Source organism: Malurus melanocephalus, unplaced genomic scaffold (assembly GCF_030028575.1).
Source record: "Malurus melanocephalus ecotype Western Australia unplaced genomic scaffold, MMel_1.1 scaffold_882, whole genome shotgun sequence".
Lineage (NCBI taxonomy): Eukaryota > Metazoa > Chordata > Aves > Passeriformes > Maluridae > Malurus > Malurus melanocephalus.
Window position 1 is genome coordinate 74193 of NW_026624114.1, and position 16311 is coordinate 90503.

Genomic DNA, 16311 nt, shown 5'->3' on the forward strand with positions numbered 1-16311 from the left:
ATAATCTTCAGTTAGGGCTAGTGCATGCTGATGCAAAYGAGTTAAAAAAGATGAACAGCATTAAAACAACAATTGTCTTAATGTATTCTGGTAAACTGAGAGGAGCAATTTGAGTCTACAATAGAACTGAATATGGAAATGTGGAGCACGGAAGAACAAGGTGTATGGAACTGTGTATGAGACCCTTTTAGCTCCACTAATGAACCGCAGGCTTCTGCTGCAAGACCTACAGCTGACGAGAAGAAATGGCCTCAAGATGTGCCAAGAGAGGTTTAAACTGGACTTTAGGAAAAAGCTTTTCATGGAAAGGGCTGTCAAGCCCTCAAACAGGCTACCCAKGACARTGGTGGGGTCACCATCCCTGGAAGTGTTAAAAAACATATGGGTTAAGGCACTTGAGGACATGGTTTAGTGGYGAACATGGTGRTGGTGTTGGGTTGATGGCTGGACTCGATACCAGAGGTCTTTTCCAACTTTAAGAGCTCTATGAATTCAGCTGTAGATTCTGAGAGGGACAGACTTGGTAACTTTGTTGGTTTAAGGAACTGAGCACCCACAGAAATTTCTTGCCCTTAGCTGAGCACAGCAGTGAGTGACCACTGCAATCCTCTTAAAATTCTCACAATGGTTAAACGAGAGACAAATTATGTTCAAAGTACAAAGTACATTTGATTACACACTCAAATCCTTTCTTCCATTAACTAAAAACATCCACAGAACTGCAGCTCATTAAAAAAAATGTATCCCAGGGAAGGTGAGGAAGGCAGTGATGATACACACATACCCAGACTTGTACAGATTTGCATCTATGAAAGAGGATGCTCCTCAATACTCCTAATTTTGAGCTCTCAAACCTATCAATAACTGAAGCAAATAATCCAAAACTGTTAAAGACCATGAGTTACTGTCCCTGATAGTCACTGCTGCTCACACTGAATRAGTGACTGAACGACTGATGTGGGCATAGTTCAAACACAGTCACCTCTGTTTCAACTGCCAGAAGTCCTACAGCCACACCAGTTCTGATGCATTTTTAAATAAACAGAGATCACAGTAGAAGTCACATGTAAATTCCAATGGAAAATGTCAAAGAAGTTGTTCAAAGCTGAGCTTGTGTAGGGATTTTTAAACATTCACATGAATATTTTTAAAGCTACATGAAGACRTTTATCAAGATCTTGTGTGTTTACAGAATCACAAGTGGCAGAATAAACAACATCAGGCACAGATGAGCCATAATGGCCAAAGGAGCCAGAATGAAACATGTTGTTAGAGAAAATCTAAGGAATCAAGTTCACTGATTATTAAAAAAATAAGTGCTGGAAAACAGCTGACTGCAATATTTGCAAAGATGTTAAATAAATCACTCTGAGAGAAAATATAAGCTTAAAAACTGGCAGCAATTTATAGCTTAATAAATAAAATAAGTAATGTTATTGGAGGCAAGGAGCAGTAAAAGGCATGATGAAGTGTTCACAGCTATTCAAACCAAARGAACACTCCTGTCTCTTGATGGATAAAGACAAAGCTATTCTACAATAATCAGGAAAATATGTTTCTTTTTAATGATATAAGTATTTTCTGGTTTATGTACACACTCTTTTTTTCTTTCAAGTCTGGACTCGACTTTTTAAGACAATTTAATTCTATTTCCTGTAACAATTATTTTTCCTTATTCCCTTATGTTCATGGCAGTTCCAAGGGTTAGAAATCACAGTGGCTCCATGGGTCCTGGGTATTTCTCCCCATGAGCTGCCTGGTGAGCAGCTGATTACTGGGCACCAAATCCAGAGAAGGGCACCCACAGCAGTATCAGGGACCAGGATCCAAACCTGCTYGCCCCAGTTTGACCAGCCCAAGCCCTGGCACTGTCCCCACTGTGCAGATGCACACAGGTAACACTTTATGGGCAAAAATACACATAACAAAACATAAAATATGGCTAAAATCACTGCCCAACATCAGAAATCTCATCTTTAGTCATTCCATGATCCAGACCTCACACCATCAACATTCCCAGTGGTATCAATGTAGATTTTTATGTAGGAGACACATTTTAAACATACACTAAAAATAAATACTTTGAAGCTTTCCTGAACACAAACTTCAGGGGGGAAATTACTACATCATGACCACAATTCAAAGTGTCCTTACAGTTTAAAATGCACAATGGCTTCAACTTTTCTGTACCATGTAATGAAGCAAGTTACTTATTACATTTACTTCCCAAAATAGTTTGCCTTCCAATACAACTGCACAGCAGCAGGTTTTTTTTTTTAATGCATAAAGCCAAAACTCAAACAACTTATCTACTACACAAAAGCAACTCAGGATTCTTATAGCTGCAGTAAAATGCTGGCTGTAACCCCTTACTCCTGTTTTCAAAAAAAAACATGTATTGCAGGGTTAATAAAATGCATGCTGTATTTCAGATGCATGCACTAACGAGGAGGATGCAGTATGTTAAGAGTTGCATAATCTTTATTTATCTTAGTTGCATTCAGCTCTACACTTACCCCAAACTTCTCCACCTCTTCTTCCTGYAAGCAAGAGCCATATACATTGAAGCATGTATTTGAACAGAAAAGCACAGGAAAAAAATAAAACAGTTGAGAGTCAGGAAGAAAGATGTAGACAGGAAAGAACAGAAAAGAAAAAATATCTATACAGCCAAATTCTTCTCAAACAATAACACAATGTTTTCATGGAATGCAAGGGCAAGACTTGGCAAATACTTTAAYATCTATCAGTTTTTGGTTTAAGTTTAACCTACAAACTACAAAAATCAAACTTGCATTAATTTATTCTGTTTCCTGTAGGACAAATTCAAGTTTGATGGAGTGAGTAAAAACTGTGCAACTCATTCATATTGCAGAAAATGGGATTAAATTCATGTATTCTTTACATTAGGCCTGCTGAAAGTGTATAAGAAATCGTCAGTATTCAAGTTTATGGTGTTGTTTTCTCTTGATTGCTGGCTGGAAAACAAGCCAGTTGCCAAATACACTTTGAAAGCTTAGCTGCTCTCTATAATTGGTGATGAACTTGTGAGCAAGTCTCATGTAACCACTAATACACATCCTTTCTTGTTAATTCTGCATCTTCAAAAGCATTTATTTGGTGCTTCATAACACAAACTGATAGATCAAACACCAGAGGCAATGAAAATGAATATAAATGACATGAAAACATGGAATTATTTTCTTTTAATCTTTGGCACTATCTCTAATATTAGATGCCTAAGCAGTTTATGACAGTGTGCATAATTTAAATTACGGTCATTAAAATGTGTTCTGWAATTCTGAAAAACACACTAAAGGTAACTATTTACTATTAAATTTATTTAATGATTAGACTTCATGAGGTCTTAGGAAGTGCATGGGCCATCAGGGAAATTTATTTATAGACTAGTTTCAGCTGAGAATGCCAAAGTTTYTGAAAAGCAATCACAACTTCTCAGTAATTGGCTTTGCAATTTTATGCTAAAAATKAAATCTTGCTAATTCCAGTCCAACTGTATAAAGGTGAATCTCCACTGCGAAACAAATCCATCTTTAAATAAGATTAACATGGATCTGTTCTTTTTGGCTCAGACCACRACTGGGCCATTTTTAGAGTCACAGAATCATGGAACAGTTTGGGTYGGGAGGAATCTCAAAKCTCCTCYCATCCCAGCCCCTGCCATGGGCAGGGACACCTTGCACCAGACSAGGCTGCTCASAGCCCCGTCCAGACTGGCTTTAAATGTCTGTATTTAAAGAAATATTTATGTTTCCTGATAGCCAGCCTTGCAAACAAAAACCAGACAGGATTAATGATCCTCTGTGAATCCTGACCACTGGAATGCCACAGGGACCCAGGTCTCTATGCTTTTATAAATGCTCCCTATCCTGCATGCCCTGTTTCCTTCCACTGCCCAGATGTAACTGAATTCACACATCACAACTGCACAGGTGACTGGAATTCTGGGTGGATGAAGCACACTTCATCCAAAACCTGTCCACTGGGTTTCCTACGTGCTCTGCTCCCTCCAGGGTGTTCAGAGAGCTCTGCCCTGCTGGGGTGCACATGGGTATGGGCAGCTCAAGGGAGCAATTTGCCATTTTCTGAAGTTGGAGCCATTCAGCACGAGACATGACCTTGTCCCCAACTCCCCACCCAAAGTGCACCCTGAAGAGTCTTGTCTGGCCCATCAGCTCGAGGCACACAGTGCAAGGAGTGGGGCCACCACCCTTCCTGCAGGCACCTAGAGGTGATCAGGATCCTGTACGGGCACAACAGGGTCACTGATGCTCTTAGCTCAGTCAGTGGGAAGAAAACAGATGCAGGAAATAATTCAGTTCCACTAAGTGAAATCTGGAGCTAATCAGCACCAAATTACAAGTTATGCYGCTTTTATTTTGCAGTTTGTTAACACCAAGCCTCATGATATTTGGCATCAAGATAAAAAGGAAAAAAATAAGAAAAATAAGCCAAGAAAAACACCCTCCACCTGCTAAAGCCTGAACATATCAAACATTATGTAGGTGGAACAAGCTGTGCTTAGAACAAATAAAAAATATTTAGTTTGAATTTAATATGCTATCAGTGGGGTTTTGTTTTGAAGCAACATTTCAGATCTATACATCAGTKATTTAGGGCTTTTTATATCTCTCTCCCATATACAGATAATGCTATAACCCCTAATACTATACCTCTCTCAAAACTCTACTGACACTAACGTTTTATTTGGCAGAAATATGTACCATAAAAATCAGAACTTATTCTTCTGTGTGTTTTAAAGACAATAAACTGGTTTATTAGTCATTGAAGGCAGGTCTGGGAAGCATCGAGTGCTTGCCATAATTAGATAAAGGTTGTGGTTTGATGGCAGATGTCACGGTGAGGTACACAATGAAATACCAACGCACTGATGGACACACAGACCCAGATCCCCCCACAGACACCCCTCCAATGCTCCTGCCCTTCCCACTGCACACCTTTGTCTGAACATCACTGCTGGATCCATGTTTGCCGACGTCATCCGGACAACTTGGCGAATTTCTTTGGCAATCATCCGGAGTTTCTCAAAATTTACCAGGCCATCCACTTTAGAATCGTTGCCTGCATAATTGAAGCACACACATAAGAGGGAAAAAAAAGAGTAAGAAATATTTCTCAACAGCCACGGTGCTTCTAGTTCTTCCCTTGTTACCCTCCTACCCTCCCTGCTCCCCAACCAACACAATTTTAAAATCAGAATAGCAGGAAAACAGGATGTTCTGGCAAAACACTAATGGAATCAGGCCCACTCAGACTACCCTGTACTGMTCTTGTTAATCTACTTCTAAAGTAACAAGCATTAGTAGGAGGAAAAAGGAGTAACTATGCCCAAATTCACTGGCACAAGGTTAAAATAAYACAAATACAGAACTGACAGTGCTCACATCCACGAAGAAGTTCAAATAGCTCTGAACCATCACAGCCAGGAATTAAGAATATTTGGAAATGCTTCACATCAACCAGTTGTGAACAGGATTTTGTATAAAGGCAACAAAATGGAAACATTTAAACAAAACCTCTTGAAAATGTTGAAAGCAAGAGTAGGAGGTGTTGTATCATCGGAGCTGTGTGCAAGCCACAACACGGAATGAAAACCTGGAAACATTACAGCAACAAGTCTTTTGTAAGAGAAAATATTTGAAGTAGTGTAACTACCAGACAGCACACTCACCTACGCTTCCACCCTAAACCTCAGGACAGCTGAGGAGGATTAAAGCATTGCTTTGAAAATATTAAAAATATGCCGTTTATTTTTAATTTTTGTCTAGGATCAGTCTCTTCCATTAGGCATTCCCAGTTCTMTTTTACTCCTACAAAGGATCCCTCAAAAGCATCCTGCTGCTGGCAGCTTCGTTAGACATGCACTGACACACAGAGCACTGAAGAAAGGGCTGAAGTACATTCAGTGCTTCGTTTATTTTCTCTCTGTTTGACATTACCTTCATGCAGAAATGTGATATCTTTCTTGACAACAGGGAAAAGTGGGATAATTGGAGGCTGCATGCTCTGGCTGCTGAGGATGTTGCGGTACTTTGCCATATTTCGAGATGGATCAAAAAGATCCTGAAGGTCTCTGAGGTGCTTTTCATACTTGCTGGGTAACTTTTCCCAAGTGCCTCTGAGACGAGCTACTGGTGCAAGATTCAAGCCACTGCAAGGCAGAAACATTTCATTATTAGCTGTGAGCAAATCATTACCTTGCATAAGGAAGTGAAGGGTTGGGGGTTGTTTTGAGGGTTAAAAACAGCTTTCCCAAGGTTAACTGTAAAGTTGGGTGAATGGCAGCTACAAGTTTATCACAATAAACCTCTGCTGCTTAAACAGGACTGTGAAAACCATGACTGCTCAAGGTACAAATTTCAAATTACTGCCAAAATCATCTCTGTAACAAAGRACTGATGTCTATTTAAGAACCACTTCTCTCCTGTAAAAACGTTTGCCACWGTAAGAGCAAAAATGGTAAAAAATGCATGAGGTGAATCAATGATGGCACAGAAAATGAGAGCAGTGCAGAGCTCATCCCAGGCAGAACTRGGAAGATTTTAGAAAGAAATTYTTCCCTGTGAGGGTGGGGAGGCCCTGGMCCAGGGTGCCCCTCAGAGCTTCAGACAAGAGCATCTGCAAATGAGCRACAGACTCAGAATTAGAAGCAGCAGATATGCTAAAACTTAGCACTGTGCCCTCATCCCCACTAAGTAAAACATATTCAGAATTATTTGGATTCTAGAAAAAAAATTAAATAAAAACATTAAATAAATTAAATCCATTCTCCCTATCATAATTTGTCACCAATTATGCTTGAGAAATTCTGCAATAATTGCAAAGTCCTCACCTCTGTAGAACTGGAAAGGACTAGTATTCCATAGCAAATCCAGAATCACACTATCACTGAATTTGCTATTTTCAGATTTTTTTTTTCCAAAACCTTCTTTTATATTTGGTTTATTTTTTATACAGATTTCTCTCCATGCTATACCAAACAAAGCCTTCTCAGACACAAAAAAAATCCAACATATGCCAGCCCAAAGCTCTTCTTTTCCATGCTACATTAGGATGGTTATCCTCCTATTTCATGAGACATGTGGCACCAAACTGCTGTGCAGCACAAGGCAAGAAAGAAAACCACTGTGCCATATGCTAACAAAAATACATTCCTCTGGAAATAAGGGTAAGACAAAAACTAATTTATTTGCCTTTTTTTTTTTCTTTTTGGACCAAAGACCACTTCAGTCACAGCCTGATCGGACTTAACTGAGAAGCAGAAAAAGTAATTTCTTCGCCTACAATAAACCATGAGAGATTAGGGAGCAGAATATAAAAATTAGGATCAGTATCCATGTGTGTATTCCCATAAAGTTAGCAGCCACAGTCTCTGTGACTGTCCAGCACCCTTTACAGAAACCCATGAATTCTTCAAAGACTAACCAGACACCAATACCATCTGACAAACTGGTTAGACATGGAAGAAAATACTTTAAAATGATGTTTTCAACAATGGTGCTGGGATACAGCACAAATCTAGATCTTTGATGAATCAAAGTGCCTTTTTTTTCCTACAGTAAAGGCTCGGTGTAAGATAATTACAAATACAGGAAATGCTGAACTCATGCTGTTAAAGTAGCAGCATTCAGTATAAATCAGAAGAGAAAGCCTAAATGTGCAATTGAAGAGGGGAAAAAAATAAAATGGAGAAGCAAGCAGATGACAGGAAAGAATGAGAAGGAAAATTAAGCCAAAACAAGAACTGATTTGAGGAAGTCCTTACAATGGAAGGAAGAAATAAAGTAATCTCATCATCACAGATACGACTCRGTGCACCCTGGAAAAGTAACAATGACTGACAAAAAGAAAGGAAATTGGGTGCCAAAGTCACGGAAAATGACATAATGCTCAGGCAGGTTTCTGAAGTCCATCAATCAAACAGTGCTTTGTCCCCATTTTCTCCTTTCCTGCGAGGTACCAGTGGAAAACAGACTGTCACCGCCAGCACTGMAATGGGACCGAAATGCTGAGGTGACAGTGCACAGGCTGTGGTGACCAGCATGGCTTTGGAAAACCACCCACAGCCCCAGCCACAGCCTGCTCAGGATATTCCCATTTCTTTCCTYTCCGTTTAGATTACCAGAATTGCCTGTGACAGCACCAATCAGGTGTGACAGATGAGAAGCATTTTACCTTATCACCGCGAACATGGAATTGAAGTTCTTGCATTCTCGACAGTGGAGAGCAATTTTAATGAAATGCTTAATAATCTTCATTCTTTTGAGCTGGTTGGGCTCKGCTAAAATTTCCATGGCAACCCAGAAGGTCTCTTGATTGATGACATCCTCAAACTGTTTCAGGTGAGCATTCCCTGTTTTGGAGTCCAGCTTGTAAAGGTCATCGATGTATTCCGTGGGCTCGATGTTGCGGAATAACTCAAAGTCCCGCATGGAAAGCTGCGTGGCCACCTCGATGGTGCTCAGCTGCAGCAGGGAAATTTGGCTCTCTCGGAGCAGCTCTTGAGCATCCTCATCTGAGCATAAGGTCTCTGTCTCCATATTGTTTTTCAGATAATACCTGAGTGATAATTGAGAAACAGTAACACATGAGAGATGCTCTTCAGAGGGTTTGTGAACACAAAGACATTGGACTAAACCAATCACTGTGGCATTACAGTGACAAGAAGGGAAAATATAACCTTGTACTTCAGTTAATGTAAAATAACACCATTACTTAAGTAAATAAACATTTCAAAAGCTCTTTGCTAATGTTTTGATACAGYATGCTGTAATATGCTGTAGTGATCACCTTCAGAAAAAGGTCAGTTACTTTTCCATTTGTAAATTCAGTAGTGAAAATAGCATTTTAAATACACGCTAGTCCTGAGAAATCTCCTGTTAATGTACTTCTCCATTTCTTACACAAATTTAGTGTGYTTTTTTCCATAAATTTAGTGTGGCATAGTAATATTTGCATGAGGCACAGAGTATTCAGGAAATGAAAATGYATCTGGAAAATTCATTCCACGGTCCCAAGTAGATCACTTTCAGATACAAAAAAGTTTATTACTCATAAATTCCCTCTGTTGCCTAGCAAAGACAACTACAGAATATTTTACTTTAATAAACTTTMTTCTGGTATGGATCAGGTCAACAGATAAAACCCCAAGCACTTAACATTTGAGAAACATTCAGAACAGTTTACTTAAAAATGGAAGAATTTATCTCAGGTTAGTATCAGTTCATTGCAGCRTGACACTGAGAAAGAAATTAACTGTATACTTTAAGTGTCAAGTACATGTGGGAAGTGTCAAAACAAATAGAACCGTTTTCTCTAAGTGCAAACCACTATATACATTATCCTGACCTGCTAAATTTAGCTGTCATCAGGCAGGCTTGGTGTAGATGTAGGGAGGGATTTTTGGGTGCAGAAGAGGAAGGTGACACAAAGAGGGAAGTGTAAGTTACTGGCATTTACTGGTTTTTGCTTCCAGCAGACATATCTATTTTAACTAAAACACCCCTCCCTGATGCTGGACTTGATGATCGTGGAGCTCTTTTCCAACTTTAACGATTCTACAACATTTCAATCCCAAAAGGCAAACCAAACCCAAGCAATAAGGGRCACATTTACCGTCCATTGAGCTGAATCCTGTCAGCCAGCTTGGAGAACTGATCGGGGAGCCGGCGCTGYTTGATGACCCCCTCGGGGCTGACGGACACCTCGCACAGGGAGTAGGTCTCGGGGGCTCCTGTCAGGTTGAACTCGTGCACAGCATGGCTCACCACYTCCTTGGCTGTGGTGTCCTTGCTGATGATGATGTAACAGCTCTGCTGATCTGCTTTGAAAACTCGTATCACTTGATCTGGAATATCTAAAAAAAAAAAAAAAGAGCAGAACACCTTTAATGTATGAAGTTACTTTTCCTTTGGAAAGACATAAGGTCATTTGGAGAGAGACTTTGCACAAGGGCATGTGATAGAACAAGGGGRAGTTGGCTTAAGCTGAAAGAGGGSAGGTTTAGATTGGGTATTAGGGAGAAATTCTTCCCTGTGAGGGTGGTGGGGCCCTGGCACAGCTGCCCAGAGAGGTTTGRACTCTCCATCCCTGGAGGTGTTCAGCACCAGGCTGGATGGGGCTTGGAGCAGCCTGGGATAGTGGAAAGTGGGGAGTGGAACTAGATTATCTTTAAGGTCTCCTTGCAACCCAAACCATTCTGGGATTCTGTGATTTACTGCCTCGTTTGATCATCAGGAAACAAAACCAACGAGTTGCTGGGAAAAAAAAAACCCAAACCCATGCTGGACTTGAAAAACTATTTAATTATTTTGGTTTTTCTTCATCTTGGTGAGGAAAAAAAAAGACTCTCCTCCTCTCTGCTTTTCTATAACTCAAATACTCTACCATCCCATGACCAGAATCGAAGTACCAGACATGCAGGTACGTAACTAGGCTGTGCACTGCTCCTTCCCAGCATGTCTTAAAAACCTTGGCAGCACCATTCCTTCTTTGGCTCTCTCGTGTCTGTGAGAGCCAGACCCACACACGTGCCAGGGCACGCTTCCCAGGGATGGGAAGCCACCGAGCACGGATGGATGGGCTTGGGCTTGGGAGGATGTGAAGAGGAAAGGAGATTTGGTTGCTCCCAGAACTAGCTGCAAGCTTTTACACTCACTCTCTCCCCTGAAGGAACTAAGCTGCTGCCAGCAGTTAATTCTTTGGCTGGTGTACTTATTTATAGCACATTTTATGTATTATAAATGCATTAGAGAACAGCTTTATCTGAGGCAGCCTACAGCAGGAAATAAATATCTACAGAAACACGTGTTTAATCCACATCTTGATGATTGCAAATGATTTGCACTATTAGTTATTACAGAGAGTTTAATTTCCAAAATAAAACTGGTATTTTTTAAAAAATGTCAAGAGTCAAATGCACACTATTTTCAAGCCCAGGGAAGTCCAGTTTTTCCCTTCCCTGGAGTCTGAAGACTAAAACTTCACAAGTTTTCTGCAGACCTGAGGTGAGAGGCTGTTGCTGAACCCTCAGCCAAGGCTTCAGAGTGTGAAGCTCTCCMAAACCACACTGGAGACAGATGTGCCATAACTCCTGCATCAGAGATCCCCAGTGAGGGAAGGSAAGGGCTGTCATTAAAGCAACAGCCTGAAAAACAGCCTTTTCCTTCTCCCACTGCTATTTGTCCAGCCCTTCAAAACTCAGTGTAAGTGCCAGATCCATGGATTGAGGCGTGTGACCTGCCCTGGTGTCCCTCTGCTCAGGGAATCACCCTGCTGGGCAGAGCAYCCATCCTTCACACCCTCCCAGCAGCTCTCTGAGCACAGCTTTAGATGCTGCTYACCCCACTGCCAATACATTGATTTTCCTCTATCAAAATCCACTGCTAAACCAGGCAACAAAGATCTCTGGGGGAAGTGACCTTGGGGTTACTTCTTGCATCAGGATTTAATGGTGTTATGGGGCCAAGTACAAGGAATTTCAGGGTAAAAGTGAGCAGGTAATCTATGATCCAGCACCAAAAGTTCCACCCATTGGAAAAAAGCAAGGCTCAACATCATTTATAAATAAATTTGAAGMTGGGAGAAAACATGGGYTAAAAAAATTCTGATTGAAAGCCMATTTCTCTAACAGTTTCATGATTAYGATTAACACATTACCAGAATATTCTCATCAGGAGCTGGGGACTAGCAGAATTTGAAAAGTTCAAGGTATATATGTGAATAGGGGCAATAYAAGGGAGAAGTAAGTATTTTGTACTTATTTCAGAGTGAAAGTGGTGAAAATGACACATTGAATCATTAGGGAAGTGCCTGCACTCATAAAAGTCATAATTAATAAACAGAAGAGGGAAACATCAATACTTTGGTATCAACATACCTAAAAATCAGAACACACTCAAAGTGAATCAAAACACACTCACTGAAAACTGAAATTTAATTGGGGAGAAAAAAGAAAAAAAGACAAAAAAAAGGACAGAAAAAAAAGACAAAAAAAAAGAAAATAACCATGCAACCAAAACAATGTAACTTTGACAGATGAGGGAAACATAAATTACAGGTATATTTCTGTCTTCATGGTCTTTGCTTTTAAGCAGGCAAACATTAATTATTAAATTAAATTTTTATGCATTATTCAGCTCATTTTGACAATACAAAGCACGTTTCAAGTTTGCATGCACAGAATTTTAGTTACAGAGTACAACAGAAGAACAAACTAAATCTCAAATTATGTTATCCTCTGAAACTTCAATTCTATGAAAGAGATGCAAGGAACTTCATCCCCTCAAAGCAAGGCCACAGAGAAGCAGAGGAACCTGCCAAAGGTCATTCAGTGTGTCTGGGACAGAAATGGGAATTAAATGCAGGTCTCAGCCTCAGTACAGAACTGTGCCTGCACAGGAACCTATGGATTTGTTTTATTTAAGGAAGATTACAGGGCTATCCAATGCCCTACAGTAATAACTATGTCAATGCAATGTCTGATAGTGTTAAATTTACAGGCAAGCCATGCAATATTAAGGTCTACAGGATGCTGTACATGAGGATACTTACAGTAAAACCCAACAGCTGCGGGCAGGAGAAAAAGAAAAAAACTGTGTCAACACCAAATCAAGATTGAGATGCTTACAAAACTTATCAAGTGTACACTGTCAGAAATGATTTGGTTTTCTCTGACATTCAAACACGGCAGCATATTTGTTATAGCAAGCCTAAAGTAAAGGTAAGTGATTCAGCTGAAGATGTCCCTGCCMATGGCAGGGRKGTTGGAATAGATGACCATTAAAGGTCCTTTCCAACCCAAATCACTGTGATTCTGTGAGTGATCCCAAGATGAACTAGTTATCACCATTTCATATTAAGCAGTAACTTGTGTAGTAATAAATTAAGGTTTTTAAAAACACATGTGTAKCTCTCATGCAGACAGCAGGGACCTGGAACCAAAAAGGGAACTTTTTTGCTRTGGATATTTATGCACCTGATAGGATACATGAGTGCATATCCCTTTTAAATGGGAAATCTACAAGTTTATGTAAAAATAAGTCACAGCCACAAGACATTCTACAGAATATGTAATTATGTACAGAACTAACACTTAAAATAGGGAAAAAAGATTCTGATTTGACATGTTTACAGGCAGCTGCATATCACAACAAATGCCTCCTGCAGCCACCCCACAGCAACAGCAATGCAAGCCCAGACCACACATCTCAAAACATTTTTAAGGCTTTTAGACACACCACTGAACATACATAACGTTTGTAAAACATGAAACATTAACATCACTGTGCTGGTACCATGGCAGTCCTGTTCTATCCACAATACTGCTTGAAATACAAACTGCAAGATGGAAGGATGGGCAAGTCAAAGCACTGGGGAGAGATGGCAAAGGAGAAAGGTACAAACACAATCTCCTTCCACCAGAGTCAACTGACTCCAGTAAATCAAAGGCCCTCAAAAATGGCAAAATAAATTTATTTGTAGAAAGAAGTGTCACATTACCTAAAAAAAAAGAAGTAGGAAATAGAGGTTCAGGCAGTGTGGATTTTCAGTACATCTCCAGTTTGGCCCTGTCAGGCCCACAGGATGAMCAGGGAAGTGCACTCAGCACGAGCGATGCTGGCAAAAGTTGCATTTTTCCCCCTGACCCAGCTGCCTTGGTAACCACCCTGTAAATCAACCTCAAGGTGCCATTTTACCTGAAGGATTGGAGAAATCCAGAATGCTGGTAGTGGGCTGCAGCAGGTCAGGGCTGCTGGACGAGAGGGTGCCTGGAATGGGCATGATGGCCAGGCTGTGGCGGCACTGSCGCGTCCCCACGATGCTGTCATCCTGCGACTGGCTCACGCTGCCATCGCTGCAAAACAGTTCCATTATCTGCATTAAACTCCTCCTATTCAGCTGGGGATGAATGAAACTAAGAAAAATAATGGTGCTCAGCTGTTTTAATTACATGTTGTAGACAGGCTTTCAAAACATGGACAGGAGAAAAACAGATTTGAAAGTGTTCATCTGGAGAGAAAAGATATTTTGGTCTTGTTCTGCACTCATAGGGCAGATGCCTTGTTTTTTTTAAAAAACAAAAGCAATGTGGACATAATGACTAGAAATACTGAGCACTGGTATCTCTTAATGGCCTGAGGCTGAAGAAGGGTGGGTTCTATGTAGATATTAGGGAGAAATTCCTCCCTTGAGGGTGGCAAGGCCCTGGCACAGGCTGCTCAGAGAAGCTGCCCCATCCCTGGAAGTGTTCAAGGCCAGGTTGGATGGGGCTTGGAGCAGCCTGGCATAGTGGAAGGTGTCCCTTTAAGTTCCCTTCCAACCATTCTATGATTAAAATATCACAACTTATAAGGAACAATTACTTTTTGATAGAAGAATCTGGCAAACCTGAACAGTTTTGGAGGCAAGATGCTGAAACGGGTCTTGTCTAAAATTTTCCTGATTCTGTTTCTCCCACCAGATACTGTRTTTGCTTTCATTTTCTTGTTTCCTTTTTCACGGGGAAACATCTGTTCCACATCTCCAGGCATATCTGGGATAGAATAACGGTTGTTTTTCTTTTCTGCAATTTTTGGAATATGTGGAATTCCATTCTTCTCCTGTCCTATCCTGCAGAGCAGCTCCTTAAACACTGTAAGAGAAAATACAGACATTGTTAGTAACCTCTGCACACTCAGAAYTTCACAGTGGAATTTTCTTTTCCCCTCAAACCTTTTCCTTCCCACATCCCAGAGAGATAATAAGGAAACATTAAATTCAGGGCAATCAGCACTATGTATTTATTGGCTTTTTCTTTGCATCTTTTAGGTAATGGAGTGCARATGCTTCTTCAGGAGTAACTGCAATGCAGTCCGATATTCTCCCAAAGTGTCTTTGTTTGCTTTCACTCACACTACTGAACAGAAGCTGCATCAAATTTCCTACTGCATTTACAGAACTAAGCTAGTCTATAACCCATACTGGCATTCTCAAAGATAGAATTCCATGGGAATTATAGGGATTTTTTTCTGTTYCTTTTCACATATATAAGATGAAAAAAAAAGTTAATTGTCAACATTAATGACCTCTTTAAAGATATWTTTAAAATTATTTGAAATCTTTCAAGTTAGAAATTCAGTATTTTCTGTTGAAAAGATGGTGATACTGCARGACTGYAGAAATGTAAACAGCAAATTACTCGGATTGTCCCTATGAGCAAGGCAACCAAGACTCTCTGTACACAAAGTCCAATTAACTGACACATCTCTATTATATAACAAAAGCTAAGGCTACAAGCTTTCCTGGTATAGATTTGAAYAGAACAACAGGAATTGCTCATTGTCAGCACCAGACACTTAAGGACTCAATTAAAAAGTCAGGATAGTAAATATTTTTCACTGTTGCAAAAAGCTTCAAGACATTAATTCATTAAAATTTATCAGACATCACCTTGAAATTCTATTAGGTAGCAGGAAGAAATTAGAACCCACTCATAAATGTTGCTTATATTTATAATACAAGGAACAACCTATCAGTGTCTCAGTTATAGTGATGCTTCATTTCATGTCATTTCACATTAGTCTGGACCACTGGTTACTGCGGTTGTTTCAAGCTTTTTTTTTTAAATTATGCTAATAAGCAACTGGCTGAGGGCTTGAACATTTTTAGCTGCACAGTGATAAACATAGAATAATAACTGAAAGGAAAATCAATAGTGAGCAAGGGCAGGTAACTGGAGGAAGGAAACAGGAAAAGAAAACGATCAGAAGATATGGATATAACTGGAGGAAGGAGCTATCCTGTGCACAGTCTCTTTCTTTCTGTAGCTCCAGTTATTCTGTTGCCTGAACAGGATTATGGGAAAAGAACAGATGATTGGACTGAGATTTTAAAGAGGTATTTATTTAGGTGTTTATATTCATGATGACAATTAAAAACCAACATTTAYATTCCATACCACTTTTTATATCCCCTTTTCAATTCTAGACATAAAGGCAATTTATCCCCTCATTCTTACAGCCATTATAAAAAGTTTTACAAAATCCCAGTTTTACATTTTTTGCCATTTCTTGGCAAAAATATTTTGGTCCAGATCCCTTGGCTTTGTTTCAGCCCTGTTGCATGGAGGGACACTAAAGCAGCTTAAACAGTTGTCTGAGGATTTCTCRGGGAGTGGAGAGCTGCCTGTGCTGGCTCTGTGCCCCTCAATGTGCAGCCTTTGGCACAGGAGAACTTATCCAAGCAGAGGCACAAGGGGGAACTTTGCAAAACTTCTCACCCCAACAGCAA

General features: G+C 40.1%; 1 protein-coding gene across 1 annotated transcript in view; it reads right to left on the minus strand.

Moving 5' to 3' along the window:
• The window catches only part of RAPGEF6 (Rap guanine nucleotide exchange factor 6), a gene marked incomplete at its 5' end in the record, with an annotated part of 96615 nt that overhangs the window by 18647 nt on the left and 61657 nt on the right, over positions 1-16311 (minus strand). Inside the window, 8 exons of the mRNA XM_057385861.1 lie at positions 2517-2540; positions 4980-5103; positions 5982-6193; positions 8218-8601; positions 9658-9898; positions 12595-12609; positions 13740-13897; positions 14431-14674. Of these exons, the coding sequence (XP_057241844.1) occupies positions 2517-2540; positions 4980-5103; positions 5982-6193; positions 8218-8601; positions 9658-9898; positions 12595-12609; positions 13740-13897; positions 14431-14674 (1402 nt within the window). The remainder of the gene's footprint in view (positions 1-2516; positions 2541-4979; positions 5104-5981; positions 6194-8217; positions 8602-9657; positions 9899-12594; positions 12610-13739; positions 13898-14430; positions 14675-16311) is intronic.